Source organism: Scatophagus argus, chromosome 4 (assembly GCF_020382885.2).
Source record: "Scatophagus argus isolate fScaArg1 chromosome 4, fScaArg1.pri, whole genome shotgun sequence".
NCBI classification, from domain to species: Eukaryota; Metazoa; Chordata; class Actinopteri; family Scatophagidae; genus Scatophagus; species Scatophagus argus.
In genome coordinates, this window is record NC_058496.1 from 12,708,067 (window position 1) to 12,730,808 (window position 22,742).

The 22,742-nt window shown below is 41.2% G+C and overlaps 1 protein-coding gene across 5 annotated transcripts in view; it reads right to left on the reverse strand.

Moving 5' to 3' along the window:
* Nucleotides 1-60: 60 nt before the first annotated feature.
* sh2b3 (SH2B adaptor protein 3) overlaps nt 61-22,742 on the reverse strand; it is a 50,938-nt gene continuing 28,256 nt past the window's right edge. For all 5 annotated transcript variants that reach the window (XM_046387822.1, XM_046387821.1, XM_046387824.1 and 2 more), the window contains exons 3-8: nt 10,672-10,773; nt 9,852-9,940; nt 6,486-6,577; nt 5,444-5,658; nt 4,481-4,658; nt 61-3,807 (exon numbers count right to left, since the gene is read on the reverse strand). In XM_046387822.1, the coding sequence (XP_046243778.1) occupies nt 3,443-3,807; nt 4,481-4,658; nt 5,444-5,658; nt 6,486-6,577; nt 9,852-9,940; nt 10,672-10,773 (1,041 nt within the window). In that variant the 3' untranslated portion in view covers nt 61-3,442. The remainder of the gene's footprint in view (nt 3,808-4,480; nt 4,659-5,443; nt 5,659-6,485; nt 6,578-9,851; nt 9,941-10,671; nt 10,774-22,742) is intronic.

Genomic DNA, 22,742 nt, shown 5'->3' on the forward strand with positions numbered 1-22,742 from the left:
AACACATTACATTCATCAACTGGACATTTTAAAATAAACATACGGGGGAGACTAGACATGTTGCTGGAGCAAATGCTGAGGACTGAAGACACCTGAGGTACATGGGGAATTTTTTTTTCTTTTTTTTTTAAGCATTAACTCGATTCTTGCAGACAAATTGGAGCGAACCATGAAACAAAAGCCAAAAAGCAATGGTTAAAGGTGGTAGTCCTGGTTGTAAATAAAGCTTCTTTTTTTTTTTTTTTTTTCTGGGAACTTTGGCATTTGTCAAATTTTTTCAGTTTATGAATAGGTGCAAACAATGAATTCTCATTTAATTCACCCATCTACAATGTTCTGATGGTTTCCTACATACACAAAAAGGTGTGAAGCACAGTGCATCTCTTAGATATTGCACGATACAACTTCTGCACCACATCACACCCTGAGCTTTCAAAAAAAGGGGAAAAGCAACAGCAGCTTTCTGGCAAAGGCACAGTCATTCTCCCTAAGAAATAAAATCAGCAGAGAGGGGGACTGTTAGTCGAGATAGTTTTTGTTACCGTTGCTTTCCGTTAGCAGAAACGAAACAGAGTTGATGAGCGATTTGTTTAACCTCAGGCACATAAAGGCAGGAAGACCAACCGTACTTTTGCCAAAAACATCCTTGTTTTTGTTCCCCTTATAAACACTTTAAAGATGTCAGTCTTGATCATGAGAATACATTAAAAAGAACTACACAACCATTGTAAAATTGTTCCTTTGGTAGACAAAGCTGACTTGCTGCGTAACGAGGAGTAATCACAGCGGACTTACTCTGGTCATACTCATGAGCAAATTTAGTTGCATTCATGTGTTCCTCTTAAAAAAAAAAAAAAAATCAACTACAATAATAAAGAGGGCAGAGAGGCAGACAGAATCAGGTCTAAATCAAACATTTAAGCACAAGTTTACTGAAGGTAAAATCAGCTGCTCAAGTTAGTGTTAAAGCAAAGTTAGAAGACAAACAGACATGTCCTAGCACACTATTTCCCAAAGGCGTCCTACTTCTAATGGAAGTGAAGCTTCAGTTATTGGAACAAAATTACAGGCAATTGGACATTTTGTCTTTGGTGTGTGTCAAAACTACTCTTTATGTGAATAAATGGATATTCAGTGTTTTCTGGAAGGAGAGACGAGGTTCACGAGTCAGAGCGTAACCGAAACAAATCTGGTGTGGCCACAGGCTGATCTCGGAGATGGAGACACAGTAAGGTTTGGGTTGTTTTGGGTTACAAATCAGGTCTTTGGGGAAAATTATACCTGGTTGGTGGACGAGATGAAACACCATGAACAAACCAGCCGTTTTGCTCGCTTTTGTTGGGAATTTTCTGGATGCATTCCATTATATAACCTCCAAAAGTCACCAGAGTTCTAGTCTGTTCTAGTCAGTGAGGCTTCAAACTACTGGTTTAAACGTTTAAAGGTATGATGACAAACTCAGAAGGCACCTCAAATTACTGACTGGTCATAAAATCCAGTTGAAGGCCACAGAAACTTGAAGCTACGAGACAAAAAGCAGATTATCAGTGTGTAACATCTCGCGGCACATTTGGACACTATCAAAGCAAACCAAACCTTTCTCATCAAACCCCCTCATTTAAAACACTGAAGTTCTATCAAAAATGACGAAAAGTGTAAAAATATATTATTTACCCAGTCCCTCCTTGGTTTTCTATTGGCTACTTTGGCGAAGTTGTACAGAAAATACTAAAAAAATAATTAATGCTATGAGTGTAAAAAGTTGGGAGACATGATGCTACTCCTAGAATCAAGAGAAGCCTGAGGCTGTAAGAAAATAAATGTTAACATCTACAGAGGCACTTTGTCTTTCAGGAGTTGCATCATATCACCGTCTAATTTTGGGAGCCATTTAAGGGTTTAACGTTAGATCATCAAACCATGACAGAACTGGTTCGAAAAAGGTGTCAGACATTTCGAATTGGGACTGAAGTTTCCAGTGCTTCAACCTTCACTTATGATGAGAATCCACACAACTGAAATGACAAGCTGAGGCAAATGATTTTGGTCTCGTCAAATACTGGACTCACTGGATTCCAGGCCTCCTTTGCTTTGGTCTGCACATGGAGGTCCACCCCCCCATGTTGCCCAGATGACAAAAGATCACCAGCTGTAGAGAAAAGCTCAGCTCTGCACTTGCTAGAAATGAATTTGATGCCATAAAATGTCTTTTGTGATTTCAAGCTGTTCAGAAAGGTGACTTCGTGTTACAACTAGTATGGTAATTACCATCCATCCAAACAGCTGTTCAGGTTGGCAAAAATATATTAATTATATTACTGTATTTAAATCAATACATTTTCTTTGATTTTGCAGAGGAAATTACTTCTGTAGCACTCACTCAAAAGCTAATTTTGCGCACATGATGCCTTTGGTGACGTGACGATACAAAGACACCAGTGGAAATGCACTGACTTTCAGGACATAAATTTACACAGGCTGCTGTACCAGAACGAGATCAGCACAAATACCCTGACGGATCAGACTCTCAATCATCTCACACACGCCATAACACAAACATCAACACACACACACACACACACACCAGAAACAGGGACAAGTTCCCACTGCTTTCGTGCTGATGAACGCTGATCTAGGATCATTTCTGTGGTTCTCTGTATTTGCTTCAGCGAAGGTTTGAAGGAGGTGGAAGCACATCAGCTTTCCAACTGACTTTAATCAAATTTTCCCCTTTCTTACATTATTTATTTATTTATTTTTTTAATTTTTCTACAAAAGAATCTGTGTATAGAAAAAAATACACATTGTTTCCAAAGTGCACTGAAAGCTTTGTGCACTTCACTATATAATAATGCGCAAGAGGAGGAGTATTAAAGAGTGTATGGACACTCTAAAATAGAGTGCTTTTTCATTTGTGTCCGTATAAAAAAAAGGGAGTGTGCTCCACACAAAGTTTTGTGTGTGAAGATTAAATGTCTTTTAAATATTTTCAAGGGGCACTTGATTTAACCAATTTTGCAGGCAGTGCCTTCCCCTCAGATCAGGTTAGTTAAATCAAGCGCACCTCTGTAAATTCACAATAACTGATAAATTTAATTTTTTTTTCTTTTTTTTTTCCTTTTTTTTGCCCGGGCTCGAGGACAGCTCCACACGTAGCTTACCCTCTCTCACACAGAGCCAAAAAACAAGAATCATCATCCTATCAACACTGTTAGAAAACTCCCAAAAAATACATTCACAATGTGTTTGTGTGCACGCGCCTTCATCAGACAAAGATTTGTTCGCTCAAGCTCGTGAGTCTTCTTAAATCAGGTCAGCATCATGCGCTCGGAGAGTCTCACACACCCACGTGGAGCAGGGTGGAGGTGATGAAATGTGTCATATTAAGTGAACACGATCGTGTGTCTGTCAAAGAGGTGATGGAGGCGTTTCTCTCAGCAGGTCAGAGCAACATGTACTGGTTGTCTATCGCCCGCTTGCGACCTCGTTCAGGCTCCAGCTCGTAGTCCGAGTCCCGCTGAGGGATGTGAGGGTTGGGGTGGCGAAGCAGGGGTCTCCTCCCCACCGACTCGCTCCGATGCAGAGGAGCGGTGGCCGATGGAGGAGGGTCAGGGACATGGCTGGTGCGGGAGAACGGGTGGTTCTGCGGCTGGGAAACAGAATGGGTGCTGGGGTTGGTGCTGCCGCTGGTGGAGCAGGAGGATGGGGGATGACTGGAGGTGCGAGCCAGGCTGCAATGAGCCAAGCTGGGCTCAGAGCTCCACCGATGGAGGGAGAAGGGGACGAGGAGGGCGCCTGAGAGCTGACCTGAGGGGGAGAGACAGAAGAGGAAATTACGAGTTTTGGTGACGACATTTTTTGGTAATTTTTGCTGCACATTAATAAAGTTTTGGTCATGATTACTATTAGAAATACTGATCAGATGTGACCTTCAGCAGTTGTTGTAGTTGTGCACACAGTTTTTCTGTAGATGAATTACAACCAACATCTTGCGCAGTTTCACTTTTCATTTTACTGCCTTGTGATTCCTCACGACATGCCAATGTCCATGCTGTGATCAGCTCCAGCAAAGAACCATTTTACACTGTTTAGGGTCATTTTTATATATATATATATATATATATATATATACATAGAAAGATTGACAGGAAAACAAAATTTTAGTTCTCTCCTGTACAAGATTTATGCTGTGACTCAGTAGAGGAGTCCCAAACTACACCAGGTTGGGTACCAGTAGTTTGGCTAAACAGTCGTCTTATTTACAACCTGTCTGATTGTCTGTCTGCTTGTGTTCATCTGTCTTTTGTTGCCAGATCACAGCAATAACTTTAGCAACTGCAGTTTTACCATAAACAATAAAACACTCCAAAAGTTAGACCCAACTTGTAATAAGCATGTCGATGTAAAAGTCACTCTCAGACTCCAGCGCTTTTGTCTGTGTGACAAACATAAGACTGAGAGGTGGATGGTGGAGTCTCACCCTGTGACGGAGGGCTGGAACCCGCCACCACGAAGCTGGACAGCGTGACGGCACCGGCGGCTCCACACTCCAGCGGGATGGGGAAGAGGCGGAAGTGACTGAGCATGTCCATGACAGAGGGGAAGCGCAGGTGCTGCACCCGGCACTGACCCCATTCTGTGAGCGAGAGGCGCAGGTGCTGCAGAGGCAGAGAAACGGAGGCGTGAGGAAAAGGAAAACACCAAGAAAAGTGAGATTTTCACACTGGCTGAGACCAAGCCGGGGCCGATTTGTGCCTCCCACTTTCCTTTACCACGGCGGTCAGTATTCCCACCTTTTTACAGTTCTTACTATAAGCTTGTGCTACTTCTTCGTTTAAGTGTCAGGAAATAAGGTCAGCACCAGTTTGACGTACGGATGCAAACACAGCTATGTGGGTACAGAAAAAGCCTTCATATGACTTTCTCTTATGGTCAACTTAAGACAGGGAAAGGGAGGCAGGAGGGTCAAAAAAGGTCACATATAAAGGAGCAGCTATGTTACAGTGGTGTTAGGTGAATTCTTGAATTTTACTTTGAGGTCTTTGGCCCACATCCACTCAATATACACATCAGAAAACAATGAGTCAACCTTGGATATTAATTCCTTTGCTCGAACGTGTGCATGTGTTATCTTTTCAGTGGTTCATTCGATGGAGTAACGTACGCTTTCAGTTGAAGACGACCCACGTAAGTCAAAGTCATTTTCTTTGCATGCAGTCTAAAAAACAGAGCTCTGAGGTGGGATAACCTTCACAGCATGTACGATATGCAGACATTGGAGCATATTATCACTGGACAGGGACAACTTTATGAAACCTGTCTGGTGGTCACAATGAACCGCTCATTCGAGTAACTAAATATCACGCTAAACCACTTCTCGTTGTGAACTGAAACGCCAGCGTGAAGAAGCTTCAGTTAAACAAGGAGGCATAATGAGCCGTACTTTTGCTTTGCCCTGGTAGTTAAACGTGAGGACGTAGTCTCCTCTGCGTGTCTCGCTCTGTCGGACTAGAAACACTCCGTGTCCCTCTGGTCCAGAGCTCTGAACCAGGTAGGCTGCCTTGACGCGCGAGATGGGCCCGTGGAACCAGGGGTAGGAGAGCAGGAAGTGATCGGTCTTCTGGATCACCTGCTCCGGCAGGGCAAAGGTGACGGGGTCTGGAGGGTCGAGCAAAGACACAACATGGTTTAGGGTTAGTAAAGTTGGACTAATCTATGTTCTTGAATAATGGATTAAATGCCTACATGTGATGTGAAAGGTGTCATGACGAACCCACGATGAGTTTTATTGTTTTTTAAGCTCTTCTTATGGTTTTGTGGCCCGTGATCTTACGGTTTTGACTGGAGTCTGATGTTTCCCTCAGTAAGCGGAGACCCAAACAGTCAATTTCTTATCACTCCATAAAAGGGGATAACTGCTGTCGATTGTACTGATTGTACTGCTATTAATTCCAGCTCAATCTACGTGACTCTCATTTTCACAGCTTGTCTTTCACTTCTGTTGGTTATGATAACATTATATTCACCCAGTTAATTGTTGAGACGTGGGATCAGAGCGGCATCACTCTACAGTTCAATGGGGAAGGTTTAAAGTTTAAACACTTTGATTAATGTTTTGTCTTCAAAAACAAGGAAACAACCCTGACTGCTCAGACTTGTGTTAACGCCGTTGTCATGATTCTAGATCTTAGAAATTATACTTGGTAAGTGTTTTATCATGACAGCCAATGACAATAAGACCCGAGTTGTTCCTACTTGGCTGGACCTACTAAATTCCTTGTATTTATTTAAAACAGAGAGGCTGTTTGAGATGACTTCATCACAGTCACACTAGTGGCGACACTTTATCTCTCGATGACTGTCAGGATGTCAACATTTACCCCAGAACTGTAAACCTGTGAAGTGAACACACACACACACAAGTAACATCGCTGATAAAGTCCTTTCTACAGAAGCAAGCGCCCCCCCCTCATCCCACCACTCACTTTGACTCCCTAAGTCAGAGTTCCCTCGGTGATTGGCTGGAGCTGAGCTGTCAGCTGGGGAGGGGAGGGGCTCCAGATCCACACTGCCTGACCTGTAAGACAAGAGCAGATTCAGATTACACACACACACACACACACACACACACACACGTGCGAATAAATACATGTATGCTAGTCTCATCGTGGACCACTTGAGGATGAGGATGATTTTCATTGCCCCCCCACCCACCCACCACCCCTTTGTGCTTCCCCATCTGTTTAATAGGAAAGCTTCATCTCTGCTTGTGCTGGCAGATCAGAATCTTTTTTCTTTCTGTTTTGTGGTCAAAAGACAAGTTGCTGTAAAATTCAGTGTGGAGGCTGTAAAATTCCCATTTTGTTTGCTCCATGGCAGGAGCGACCATGCTATGCAGCCACAGGCAAAGAATGAAACAGAGGAGTGTGCGTGTGTGTGTGCGTGTGTATACGTTTGTTGGTGGGGTGAGTCTAGCCAGCACAGAGGAAACAGCAGGCAACACAAAGACACTGAGCACAGACAGGAAGTCAGTCCAGTTCACCAGTTCAGATCTGAACTAAGACTTACTGTTCTTCTGTTTTACTGCTCACATACACGTACACACACACACACACACACCAACACAAGACATGCAGAGAGTATGTGTGTGTACATACACAGATGAGAACGGGAAGGTTAAAGAGGGAAGCTGAAGCAAATCCTGCTAAAATGCTGACATGAGTTTGCGGCGTTCTGAATAACAGGAAGACGAGTCTCCTTTCTCTTCGCTCCATGTGTTTGTGTGTTCTTGTTCTGTCTTCGTGAGAATCACTTCACGTTTCACTCTGGCAAAGTGAGGACATTTTGCAAAGTGTGGAATTTCAGCCAGTCAGCAACGCTTCAACGATTAGGCTCAGAGGGCTCAGTGTGCTCGAAACGAACGACACCTACCACATCTGACCATTTTAAAGGAAAAAGACGTGGTAATGGCTCCTTTCAGGCCAAAGCAAAAAGTCCGCCATCATAGCATCAACCTGCCTCCCTGATCTCTCCAGTGTAATCTTGACATGATGAATCATACAAATGGGGATAATGGCACATGCTTTTGGACAACAGGCCTTTTTTTTTACAGCATACATTCTGATTTATCATAGTAGGAGAAGAGCAGCTGTTACTAATAACCTTAACGACGGCTCCGTTCCATTCAAGTGTCCCAGTGAGCCGTGACGGTGAGCCAGCGTGCACAATACCGGGACGCTGAAGCAGAAGCAGCCACATGGAATTCAGCCATTGTTAACACTCTTACTGACACCTGCACGTTTCATATTGTGACGTGATGGAAGCAGTTGTGTGAAGAATGAAAAAGAGGCCTGACAGAGCAGTCCAGAACCAGCCTACTTTTATAACTGCACACCTGGATAACCGCTGTGTGAAGTGGTCAGGATGGTTGGATGATCGCTCCTCTGGAATGTTACAAAAATTGTTGAATTCTTTCCACAAGTTCCAATGTTGGAAAGATGTGGGGAGGGTTCAGGATTTATTACCGTTTCGTCTTTCATCACGACAATAGAAGAAACTCTATTGTCTGAAGACTTCACAAAGTAATCCATCAGGAATGTGCACTTGCATGTAGCCAGCGGCAGCACCTTGTTGGATGATCCTGGTTCAACTTTTCTTCTGCCAGACTGGCTCCTTTCAGATGAACGAGGCGGCTAAGTTTTTTCACGCAGAGTTAAAGTCGGCGAAGCAGTAAAGAGTGTGACAGCCGCACATTGTGAAGCATCCTGGGGCACCTAAACTCAGAATTAGGACTATATAACAAACTGGCACAATAATGGTTCAAATATGGAGATAAAGGATGCATTAAGATAACGTCAGCTCTCCCTCTGAATTCAGTACAAATTTGGGTTTTTTGAGAAAGAAAAACTTGACACATGCATGCACTATAGCTAAACCAAATTATCAACTGACATTTTCTTATTGTGTCAGTGTAAATGACAGCTGATAAATAACAAGAAACTGCAGTAAAGAACCGCCACACTCACTGAGTCAACTATTGGCTGACATTTTGTTATTTGAGTTTTTATTAAAGCCCCAAATACGTAATATCAGTTTCAATGTCAAAAACTCAGCACTGGTCAGTCCACAGGGAGCGCACACACACTCTCTGACTAAAAATATTAGCAAATATATTTTACTGAATGCCTGCACATGTTGTGCTAAAAAGACGTAATTATATAACACAATATGTAACACAGACAACTGAATAAACACAGAATTCATTTTGACCTCACTTCCACATTGGATGGGTGTTCACTGTACTGTTGACTACTGACTCTGTGTGTGTGTGTGTGTGTGTGTGTGTGTGTGAGCATCCAGACATCTGCAGAAATGAGAAAGGTCCTGAGACTCGGGAGAGTCTCAGACCTCCCCCACACTTCCTTTCACAGAGCAACACACATTTGTGTGCATGCATACTCACTTACTCACTCGCACGCTCACACACACACACACACACACACACACACACACACACAGATATGTATGCTCTGAAACATGAGGTCAAACCTATTATTGCTTTTTAGGTGTAATCATGACTGCTGAAAGATGCTATACTGTTAGTCACACTGAAGCAAAAGGCAAAGTATTTCAGCACTGAGTTTTATTATGAAGGTTTTTTTTCTATTTCTGCGAATGTTCTGACTTTATTCAATGGAAATGAAGGGAGACCGGGGGGGTGACATGCAGAAAATTATATAGTAGGCATCATAACCACCACACTATCAAAAAAAGTTCAGTCCATTCAAGCCTTAACGAAAAACTCCCAACAACAGATGTGTTGCTTCTCAAAGGTTTAGTGTAAATATTAAGATGGGTGTGATGAATGATCATATACAGGAAAATTCCAAATATGAGAAGGCTCAAACCTGCCTCAGTGTGTAGAGCCAAAGAGCAGGTATGTTTGCAAACACATACCTCAGAACAAGTAAACATCAAGCACACCCACAAACTCTAAAAACAGCCAAAGTCAAAGTGTTAAATATTTCCACTGAGGATCTTAACTGAAAACAAGCTGTACGAGGGGAGACGGATGAGGATAATGCAGGCTCCTGTTACATACTAGGTGTGTGTGTGTGTGTGTGTGTGTGTGTGGACCCAGCTGGCTTGGTCAGGTTGAGCTAAATTATTGATTTCATGACTGAGTGAGACTCATATTCTCCTGAAGGACGGTCAAAGAAAATTCTCTGTTTGTGGTTTGAAAATGAATTCAGTCTTGAAAAGATCAAATCTGAAAAACCAACAGACTGGATCCAAACTTAAACTTCAGCTAATCTAAAAAAAAAAAAAAAATCTGTCTCTGTGTTTCTCACCTGTTGCTGATACATTCTTTTAGCTCTGTGGTCCAGGAGCTGACCTGCTGGTCGTTGTCCGTCTCAAATATCAGATTACTGCGATTAACCTGCGGAGACAAAGACGCTCTCAAATATACCATCCACATAATGTAGATACCGGACTGCACTACACTGTACAAATGCAAGAAAAGGTCTACACACATTAAAAATGCCATTTTTGTAATGCTATACATACACTGACAGTCCATTCAGGGCTTTATATTGCAATTTAGGAGGTGGCTCATGTTTTGTTTCTGATGATTAATGGCAGGTTTCATGTGATACCCCACTTCAAAAGCTTTCGAGTGAACTTCATGTGAAGCGGAACTTCATACATCCAAAAGAGAGGCAGGAAGGAAAAGCAAGCGGTTGTTTTTCTCTAATGCACTCAGAGTTTGGACAGAGCTTGTGGATGGAGAGCAGAGAAGTAAGAGGTGACGTGAGAAGTTTCTGTGGATGTTTGGATATGTTTTCTCCCCATGAAAACTGAATCCAAGCCACCGTTTGGGAAAGAGAAAAATACATCCGGCAGATATTACAGCCATCTTTCAACCCTACGGTTGTTTGGTGTTTAATACTCAAAAGACTAACTTTGGGTGGTCCTTTAAGGTCTGTCTGAAGGCTATTTTGCGAGGTATGTCAGGAAACGGTACGACGCAATGATTGTCCTGTTTTCTCTTCATGTCGGACTGCGGGTTGAAGATGTAAGCGATGTGGCTGTAAACAACACATCAGACAGAGTCTGCAAACTGAAACGGTGGCCCTTTTCAACACAAAGAGCTGAAAAAACTGTTGATACCTTTAAAACAAACGTGTTGAAGTTGTCAGGCATCTCCAGACGGTTGCAACGACGGACTTCTTGGATATCTGAGCACTGAGTCGTCAGCTTGGGGCTGGAGGCCTGGAAAACACAAAAAAAAAAAAGACACGAAGGCCGTCAGACAAATCAGATGTTACTCTCATGAAAGGTGACAGGAAAAAAAAGGCACAGAAAGAGAAAGAAGAAAGTAGAAACTGAAACAAAGAAAGCATCAGTGTGCCTTGGTGATCCTGTACTGCGTACATACAGGTGCTTCTGGTGTTATGATTATACTCACTATCAGTTTTTTTTTTCAGAACTGGTTTGTGTAGATAATAACATGACGAAATGAGTATTTAACCTGCTTCTGATGTCTAAAACGGCTGAGCATTGCCACATTCCCTGAACGGTTCACCAACACGCTGAAAATGCTGCAAGCCTGCTGCTGGTTGTCTGTGAGGAAACACAGCTGGTGGGGTGTTGAGAAATGGGGATTTTAAGGAAATGATTCTGACATTGTTCCTGGAAAGATGCAGCTTTTTCATATAAATATTCATTTCAAATAAATAAATAATCAAAGCTGACTATTTGATGATTTGAGCAAAGACAAAAACAAAATTCTTTCACCTCAATGACATGGAGCGGGCATGACACCTGTTTGTGTAGTTTTGTTACTAGATGGCACTTGAGTGCAGCAAGGTTTTGTACATTTCTAGCCTCAACAAAGTGGCTTGTACCAGCTGCTGGTTTTGCAACAAAAGGCACTTTACTTTACTTGAGAGACTTTTGCGTGTGGTGCAACTGCAGTGTGTCTTATTTGAAGATGAACAGATAGCTGAGCTACACATACCAAACTACACCACAGACACGTGTGTGTAACATGGATGCCGTCTGGTTTGGTATTTGCTGTGTCTAGCAGGAACCAGAAAGCCTGAAAAGCAGAAACAGTGTCTATCAGTGTGAGACACTGTGCTGCTGTCTTGCTTCTTCGAATGTGTCTGTGACTTGTGTGTCACTGTGTGCGGTCGCTATATGTTGTATACATGTGCGCTGCCTCCCTTTGCGAAAGAAAAAGGCAGTGAATCGTAGGAGGACGACCATGACGGGAGCCCTCATGGCAGAGCTCCAAGGACAAACTGTGCATTTGAAGAATGTTGAAGGAGATCCGTGAGACTTCCTGGTGGCCCTTGGACCTGAGGCACACAGCATAAACTCTTGATATTGTGACACTCAGGTTTGGAGGAGTCAGGTTTGTGACCTTTTCTCCATATCGACCACAAACAAAAACAATAGTGCTGACCCTGATGGTTATGCACTAACAAAACAGGCATATGGAGATATTATATTCCACAGTTGTAACTGCCCTTTAAAGTTCTGTTCCAAAACCCAGCTGAACAGACAGTAGGACAGCGTGCGTCAAGCTTGTGCTGATTGACGATCAAAGTGTATATCAACTGATGGGATGATCTGTGACTGTTTTTTTTCTTAGGGCAATTTAAAATAACTTACTATCAGAACTCAAACATAAGAAAAATAATCCTAGAACCTGCACCATTCTCTGCGTTCAGATACGGTCGAGTGCACGTCTGGTCTGCTGAGTCCCATTTAGCAGCATGATTAAGAAATGAATTCTAAATACTTAATTACGAACCAGTTTGCCATCCATTTTCCACGGATCCGACACGCTGCGTTGCTGTTCTCACCAGCGCCTGCTGAACAACACTTTGCTCTGTGCTCCATGAGAGTAGTTAGCGTTATGGATATGATTGGGATTCTGATATATTATTGATACATTTTTGTTCAGCTCTGTTGTACTTGTTTTCGGCTGCACGTCGCTTTCTATTTTCCTGTAAATTGTTTTGTGTGTAACTGCAATAAAACCGGACTTTAACTGCTTGCATGCGTACGCATACTTGGCCAATAAAGCCGATTCTGATTGATCAATCAATCGACTAAACGTTGCAGCTCCAAACTGAAATTAACATACTCAAAACGAAATAAAAAATGTAAGACCTTACACCGCGACAGATTAATTTTGACCATAAACCACAATATCTTTACTTCATCACATTGTAATTAGATGGAGAGACGATAAGCATCATCGTGCAGTGCAGGCCAGGACAGTGTCTCCCAAATTCATATATTTAATCAACCGACAATTTATACGAATTACACATTAAGTTTCTCCCAAACAGCAAACGCAGCATGCAGGGGAATTTAACAAGCTACAGTTGGATCAACAACAAACCCTATGGGACGAGCATATGCAACACAGCAGAAGTGTGTGTGTGTGTGTGTGTGTGTATGTGTGTGTGTGTGGGGGGTAGCGTGAGAGGGCAGAAGCAGCCAAAGGAAACAGACGAGACAGTGAAAGACATGGTGCAGGGTGGGAGAGAAGGAGGGATGAAGAGCAGAAGAAAGAGCAGGGAGGACAGATTCCAGCGCTTTGTGCACCGGATGAGTTTGAGTCCATGTGACAGTGTGTGAGCCTGAGGAATGTCTATGTTAATCCAACACACACACACACACATCAAAAGAATAGATTAACCCCCCACTCGACCAATTTCCTTGGCTCACCAGTGACGTGAATGAACCCCATAACTCCAAGTGCTCTTTGTTTTAACCACAGTGTCTAATATTATCAAAAAAAAAGCACTGTGACGCAGAGATAAGAGGGATGTGACTCATTTAGAGAAGTCTGAGTCACTGAGCGAGGAACTTAACTAAACTTGAAGTTGTAACAATTTGCTGCCACAGCTGAATTTAGTGCAGGATGTTCAGAGAAATGCGTTTCTCCAGATTCAGGTTAAAACTTTCAGGTTTTCTCATAACGGCCGTACATAGAAAGATGATTGGTGAGAAAGATGCAATCGTCGTATTCTCAGAGGTGTGCATACCAGAGGGCAGAGGCACATGGTCTCTGGAAAAACGTTTGCTTTTTCACAGGATACTGCAGAAACAGTGTGATAACATTCACACTACAGAAGCCGCAAAGCGAGCTGCAAAGGCCTAAAAACAAATTCAAATAGGTAAAATAAAATAAATAAATAAAGCTACAACTCTACAACTATGTAGACGAGCGACAAGATTTTGGTATCAGAAGTATTCCATTCCATTTGCAAACTGATATACTCAAAACTCCAGGACAACTACTGCATTTCCTCTAATAAAAACTTGATTTGTACCTGACTACCTTCCTGCTAACTTGTACAAAGAAAGAGTGGACAATCAATAAGTTGGCACACTGAAGAAGGCATAAAATCAGGAATGCATGCTATGTCAAGGCCCATCGGCCTATTAAAGAGAAATTCTAACTATTGTTACAGCTATGGTTATCAGCTCTGAAATACCACACTCTTGCATCTTTAGCAGCATTTGGGAGCATTTGGGTTTGTTCTGCAGTCTAAATGACCATTCAATCAGACAAGCAAACATGTAATGAAGATGAAGACATGAAGGTGTCACCCTGAACTTACTTCCACGAGGAATTTCTCAAAGTTTTCTCACATTTAATACACGACTCACTGAGAAAACATTCAGTAGACTTATTGATATGTGCAGTACTGCACACAAAAGATTTGAAATCTAATCTAGGTTTAGATTTGACAGCTCGAAACTTTGAGGCTAACCAGCTTACTGCTATTTGGACACTACTGATTAATGTACGCATCAACTTCAGGCCAAAAAATTAGAACAAAGAGATGAAGATAAAGGATTTGACTTAGAGGAGAATAACTACACAGGATGTGCAAAAGCTAATGTGATCATGCAATCTGTTACCATATGTGTGTGTGTGTGTGTGTGTGTGTGTGTGTGTGTGTGCATGTGTATGTGTGAGAGAGAGGGAGAGATAGAGCATATGAGCCAAGAGTGACTCATTGAGAGGTATTTACTGTGAAAATGTGAATGAGTTTCTGACTAAGAGCATCTTTGAGGAACCATATGTGTCTGTGGAGGGGGAAAAAGAATAAAAGAAGAAGAAAAAGAAGAAACAGGCAGCAGGTGTCTGACCTGTTAAGAAACAACATAACATGATTTCTGTGAATCAACTCCATCAGGGGACTAAGTTCAAGCTCTCAGCAAACTGTAGTCTGTAATACTCCCTAGAGAACAAACACACACACACACACACACACACACACAGGGAGAGAGAGAGGGCCTTTGCCCTGATTTCTTCCTTTATTTCCTCCATATAACTTCTTCATGATCATTTCCTTTAACAACACCACCAGGCCATGTGGGAAAACTTGTGGGAGCATTCATGAGCTGTGTGAGCGCATTCATGTCCACAAATGTCTCGAACATGGACGGGAGCTGAAGAAAAACAATCACAAACAGGTTTGAATGACTAAAAAGAGAAGATAAACGACTGAAAAGAACAAGAAAGTAGAATAAGGCACAAATTTACCACAAACAGATGGAAAATGACATTTAAACAAGACCATCATGAAGAGACTCAAACAGTAAGTAAGTAACTAAAAAGAGACACAAAATGTTGTGTGTCTTACAGTCTGGGGGTCTTTGTAGGAGGGTGTTACATGTCTGTATCAAGGGGCCCTGTTTTCTCATTATCTGTCCATGGCTGTAGGCCGTTTGGGGGTTGCAAATAGCGCCTTTTATTTGATATTTCAGCTATAAAGTTGTTAAATATATTGCACTGAATAAAGAGTGAAACCATCAACTGTCAAATACCAGGGTGACTTTAAAAGGTGACTCTTAACACATTTTTACAAACTTTTAAACAAGCCCCTGTTGTGCAGGTGTTAAGAGTGACCAGTTTTTGAAGACGTAGCTACACTGGAGACTTAATCCTTTAGTACAGACTATCAAAAACAAACACTAATTTAACTTCATACATGCATACACACTCTACAGGAGAATGAGAGGGAAACAGAAAACACAGACACATTCAGGCACAGTCACACAGAGTGCTTGTAAGTCATAATAAGCCTTTACTTAGGCTTTTTATCCATGTCTTAAATTACTGCTTCTCTCTGTCACAAGCAGCTCGCTGTAGTGTACAGCCTTATAATGCTATTGTTCCTATCCTGCAGCTGTAAAAGCACTGAAGCGGTACCACATATCCAACAAAGGTTACTGTACGCTCATAGCATCAGTGCATAAAACAGCTGTATCAAAAGAGCGTTTTATCAGCCGAAAAAAACAAATGACAACAACGCAGTCCATATCAACAGCTGAAACAGAACAACAAACACTGTTTCCATTATTTACTGCTGATTGAAAAGATGAATTTAAATTTTTTTACTAGCGCTGTGTTTAACACAGCTCGTTTCATGACTCTGTTGGCTCTTTTCCGTGTAAAGAATTCAGTAACTACGTGTTACTGTGTGCTGGGACACATGATGTGCAAAAAAACTAGCAAAAAAAGCAGCTCAGGGGTTGGAAATCATCAGCATCATTTATACTCCTTATCAGCTTGTTTAAGCTGTTAAGCTGTTCACTGAAGCTGCATGATGCCTATACTGAGTGAAATAATCAAGATGGTGTGTTTTTTTGTTTTGTTTTTTTAATGGTTGCATCATTTCAGTCAAATGGAAACATATTAGATGTCGTCTTAAGAAAATCGCTCGACTACAATCTAAAGTAAACTACTGTGGGTTTCAATGTACAGCATGAGTTTGTGTGCCTGTCCTGATGGTGGGATAGAAGAGGTTATTCCATTTATCAAGGTGAAATGTGAAATATTCAGTCCAGCACTCAAATGATGGTTCAACAAAACTAATTAGATGACATCAGCTTCTACATACTTCACAATGTTTTTACATTTTATACACTCAACATTTACCCATTAAGTTTAAAAGAACAGATTAGCTCATAATGTCTATAAGTTACAGCCTTGTAACAGATATCAAATATATTATAATACATTTTTCCAATAACTGATATGAAACTGATGGTGACTTGTCTCAGTATAATTATGACCTTGCAGTAACTTTTCAGTTTTCATTCCTAGTTCTTCTCAGATTGAGTCAACTTTCACTACTACGTTTCAACTTCAAACACAAATGGAGGACTGACATCGTGAATCTGAGACGCAGATATGCAACTGTGACAATATGGTGTAAATAATGGCTTACAAATGCCCGCGACTGAGATGTTTATTTACTGCGCATCAGCTGAGAATTTGCCTTGTCTTTTTGTTGATTTTATTTTGATTTTTTTCACAAAAACACAACAGACAAACCAAGGGTGATCATAGCTAATGTGAAATGTTGGACATTATATAAACTTGGAAATAAACCCATAATCCCTTCTTCACCTTAAACCCTAACCAAACTGAAGTGTTTCTAAAATTTCCCACACTGTGGCCATCAGAGTCAAAGAAACTCACATCCTCACGTGCTGTCAGGTTCTGCACTGTCAGTGTTGTAGGAATCAGGTATGTGACAGACACAAACCCATAATTTCAAAATCAAATATTTTTGTCAGGTAAAAATAAAAAAAGGGGGTTGTGGCTGCACAGCATCTCTAATGTGAGAATTTGTTGTATTTATGTTTTATATCAACATAAACTGGAATTTGGATGCACTGTGATGACATTTTTCACTTTTTTTTTTTTGACATTTTCAGACTTACCCACTCAATTAACAAATTACGGTAATAATGATAATGAAAATAAAACCTTTTTTAGTTGGAACTCCATATTAGATAATAAATAATATTCTGAAAAATGTACAGAATGAATGGCATTCAATCTGCTGTGCATAAAATCCTCATAATCATAAAATAAATATGACAAATCAACAAAAACACTTAAGGTGCTAAGGTTTTCACACACCTTTACTGTACACACACATTAGCAGCTCACAAACAAACAAACTAGAAACACGGCAACGGATGCAACCACGCAACCTCTCACCCACACAGTCACAAAAACATGTACAGTTTGAGCACACACCCACACACACACACGCACGGGTGACACACAGGATGTTTGGAGTCCAAGATGAGCCGAGGCAAGTGACTGACGGGCGGCATTCCACTACCCCCCCGAGGGTCGCGCTAGCCAACAAAGCCACACACACGCACAGATGCTGTCAAGCATCTGTGTGTGTGTGTGTGAGTGTGTGCGTGCAGGCATGTGCTGGACCGAAGGCTGGACTCTGGACATATTCTGGAAAGTGTGTGAACACAATTATCCTATTCACACACACAGACAGTTCAAAGACACACCACCCATCAGGGCCTCATCAGGCAGGGGAGATCTTGACCTACACATCTGTCTGTGCTTCCCCCTGAATTCAGGTGGAGATCATTAATGTGTTTCTTTTGCTTGCTGCATGCTTAGGGAATATGGCTGGTAATATCCTTTGCTTTTCAACAAATCCTATTAAAAGACTTACATCAACATTAAAACAATCCACTAACAAGCACTGTTTGTGTAGCCAACGGCTTACACAACTTATCCTGGCCAAAGAGCTGCACTGTTGTCCAAACACCATTAAACACATCATATTAGGAGCTAGTTCACCAAGAGGGCTGCTGGTAGTGCTAATTCTCCAGAGTGTGTGTCATTAAACCACTGCAGAAGAAGGTGCGAAAAGATGTAATTAAAAGAGGGCCAGTCAAACCACAAAGGAATATAAACGGTGATGAAAACATGATGTAAATATCACATCCTACTATCATAATTGCAGAGTGGTTCGTTTGTTTGTGCAAAGGGGTTGTATTTAGTCCCTTAATTACTTGTTGGTGTGTTTTGGGCGCAACATGAATTCATCAGAACCATCTTCTATTCCCTTTAAAAGCCCAGGTGTGCCTGCACCAGGTGCATTGCTATTTAAATTTCAGTGATGCACAGATCGCAGTCCACGGATTGGCCAGGCCGTGTCATTAAAAATGATTCTAATAATCATTCTGATTATCAGCGTGTGATTTGCAGGTGCATGAAATAAAACATCTTTAAAGCGGAAATATCAATTAAAATTATATTACTTGCAGTTTTTCAACAGAAATCACAAGTCCGTCTCCCCATTAGTGCACCATGTACCCACCTGTGCAGGTGCATCTCACTATCTCAACAATACACCTTTTAAATAGCAGGAAAAACACGCACCATTCACTTTAGACCAAGCTTTTGTTGGTCAGCGGTGGAATCACTTCCTGCTGCTTCAAGATAACAGTGCTACCAGCTGTTTGCTACACAATGTGGGCGCTGGGTGTGAAAATGACAACTGCACTGGTGGGAAACTAATGAAGACAGAATTTTCACCCTGCTACTCTAAGGCCAGGCTCAACCACCTGATGTGTCACACATCTTAACGCTTCCGACGTCTTCCTCCACAGCTGGTGGAACAGAAATAGAGACACATTAAAGCTCTGTCTTGAGTGGCTGAGCTTTTCTTCCTGTGTGCAGAAATTTGCAAGATCTAAGGCCCGGTTAGTGGCAGTAAACATTTTCCAAAATCAGAATTGCAAAGTTCAGTAAAGATTGCTCAATGTTAATCATCAAGCACAGATTTTTGCGCAATTGGGCAAACACTAATAATAATCAGTTTTGGTTTGGTTTGGCCCTCCAACTTGTAAAATACATCATATTTATAGTTACATTAACTTTCTGAATTATCAGCAGTTTACTTCAGTATCAGACACAACATGTCCATCTAAGTATAAGACAATAATATCAACGGATGTAACAACAATGTATTATGCATGATTGTATGTATGAATCTTGCAATTAGTCTCTTCAAAGGCTGGTTTAGATCAGAGGTTTGTGCTTTCTTGACTTTGAAATTAGAATTTGACTCAGAAAGCAGATCCAAAACATTGATAACATTAAAAAAGTTAAAGGCCCTGCCATGAGATATTCTACCAGTTCTATCTGGCCTGCATTCTCAAATTCTTCAAATTTTTGTTGGCTCCATGAAGAGCAACTGTGATGACATAATACGCATGAAAACTGTGACATCTATGAAATGGTTTTAAACATTTTAAGCAAAAAACTCCTACATTTTTGGGCCTGGCCTTTTTTTTCCTAGGTATAACCAGGGCAACATAAATCACTTACTATGAAATGGTTTAGCTTACGCATTTTGCTGTTCATGAAGTGTTTTTCTTTCAGATCAGATCAGATTTCGCAGTCAAAGATAATATTTTAAAAACATGGCTTCCCTGAGAAAAACTTTGACAGTCACCTTTGAACACACTGGTTTCTGGTACGTCTATAAAGGTGGAGTACAGAGATGATCACATTCAAAATCAGCTCTATCTGTGGCATCATGGAGGATGTGGGAAACACACACACACACACACACACACACGCATACACATCGAGCACTAGCTGTGGGGTTACCAACACTGATAGAGATGAGTGTGTTCTAGGAAACCTGTCAGAAGCTGTCAGAGACGTAGCCGTCAGTAATGAATAAATGTGTCAGTACATTGTGCTGCCCTCCTTGCATACTTCTCAGAAATACTGACACAAGCCAAACATGCAGAAGTTAACACAGCACACTCAAGATTCACAGAACTGACTGCAGTTCCTTGTAAATGAATTAGCTGTGGTTTTTACGCACAAAAAAAGACCAATTAGCAAACCTGACAGAGCAGAAAAAACGGCGAAGGGAAAGTGGCAAAATAGTTCTCAAAGCGTGTTTAAAAAGCATTCAGCTTCTTTCGTCTGACGATAACAATTCAGCTGCGGCAGTAGTAGTAGTAGTAGTAGTAGGAGTAATTTTTTTTTTCTTTTTTTTTAACACAATTTATCAGAATTATTAAAAGCAGACTCTCTGACAAACTTCTTTCCAGTAAAAAATGTTGGGGGCTGTAACACATAAAAATATAGTCTAATAAAATCATCTTACCAAGCCAGGACAGTTTATGAGGATAAGCAGAAAAACTAAAGTTTTAATGATGATGATATAAACAACTACAATGTACACTCAGCTGCAAGTTTACAACAATCCTGCAATACGTCCTACTCTTATTATGTTATGATGCTGCTGGTGAAACTAGAAGTGCTGATTCAACTCTGATTAATTTGAAAGCTGCAGTCTGTGATGCTGTTGACTTGTATTGTGTTAAGCTGTTTCTATTGTTTTGTTGAACCCGACTGCATCAAGGAGGACAGGCTGAATAACGGATCAGATGTGTCCAATAAACCAAGTGCATATTTCTTTCAATAGTTGTTGGCTGGGAGATCATTCTGCGTGATATTCATTTTCTATGAGTGTGTACTGATCCAGCCTCGACAATCAGCTCATTCACAGTGAAACATACCGACACAACAAACTCTCTTCAAGTCTCCTCATGCATATCGTTTAGACAGGGATTCGAACCTTTTGCTGTGAGGCGACGGTGTTAACCCCTGCACCACCGTGCCACCCCCGCAATTAAATGTCTTCTTCTTTAACGCTTCAGGCACCGCAAACATAAAAGCCTGCTTTCTTAGATTAGATTAAATTCAGCTTTATTGTCATTACACATGTACAGGTACAGGGCAACGAAATGCAGTTTAGTCTGAATCTCGCTATGTTGCCATGTACCTGCATGAGATGTCATTTTCTGTGACATCTTGGTAGCCTAATGGTCCGGGATATGGACCACACGGACACAACGCCCCAGATCTGAGCCCAGCCGGAGGTTTCATCTCTCCCCTTACATTTCCTGTCACCCTTCTACCATCGCTTTCAATTAAAAACACAAAAATACCCCTAAAAATACTTGAAAAAGATATGATTTTACAAACTCTCGTTTGAACTGCATTTCAGTGGAGGAATGTCTGCCAAGAGCAGGTCAGCGCGATAAACTATTAGATAGTTTGCCTACTGTAAAATAATCACACTGGAACAATCTTAAATCTTGCTGATCTTTGCTTTATACTCCGTCCAAGAAAAATTACCCCAAATAAGACAAAATGTCATGTGACACCTTACTTACTCAAACAAAAGCTAATCAAAGTGCAGCTGAAATATCACATGCAGCAGCCGAGGACTCAGATCAGCTTTCTGAGAAACAGAAGGCTGTTTGTGAGATTGTGTGTAGTGATGAGCAGAGCATGAATGTATGCACACACACACACATGGGTGCTGTTTGCTTGTGCGCAGCTCAAGTTTCCAAGTATTTTAACTGACTCTCAAAAGGCTATGAGGGAATCTATACTTTTGCAGAAAGGATACAAATGACGATTTAAATGAAGTCTTGCGTAAACGTCCTCATGCTTGGATGGGACGTTTTTATTCATCCAGACCGTCTACTATGATAAGTTCAGGCTCAAACGTTATTGTTTTTAAAGTTAATTTCTCTTGCCTAGTAGGTAAAGTGGGTCAGAAATCTACTTGGCTTAAGTCAATGTTTACTTGTCCCTATATAAAGTGTTTTTCTGAGCAGCTATCAAATAACAAAGACTAAAGTTAAACATCATGGTTAATCCCTAATCTTAACTTGATGCACATTGTGCTACCCAACCAAACTCCCGTTTCCAGGATAACCGAAATGTTCGCCTCAAACATCTTTACCCACCCACCACCACCCAGTAAATGATCACTACTGCGCATGTGTACAACTCAACCCAGCATACCTCACTCTTTAAGTATTTTCATCATAAGCTCAAGAAAAAAAACAATGGGTTTAAAAAGTTTGGATGGAAAATTGCTTGCATGCGTTTGTGTATCTAAGAGATTCCACACATGTGCTACTCATCCACATGTGGCAGATTTGCCATGTGTCAGTTATGGGTGTGTGTGTGCGTGAGTGATGGTCAGTTAAGGGTGTGTTGTGTGTCCAGTAACTGTACACATGGGGAAAAGACTAGTGAACGTACTCTTCCCCATCATCTACCACCATTTTTCCCCTCTCTCTTAGTCAAACTAAGGCTTTTCTTTCAGTTCTTAGAAAATAACTCATCAAACCCAACTGTTCCCCCTGTCCTGACATTAATCACTGTGGAGATCTGACAAAAGCCTGACCAAAGTCATATTTTTACAGGCATTCAAAATTGATATTCAAAAATAAAATCCTGGCAAATATTTCATTAAATAAATATAAGTTCAAAGTTTGGCAAAGTTCAGAGTTTAAGGACAAACTAAACTAATAAGGATTAGAGTAGTTCT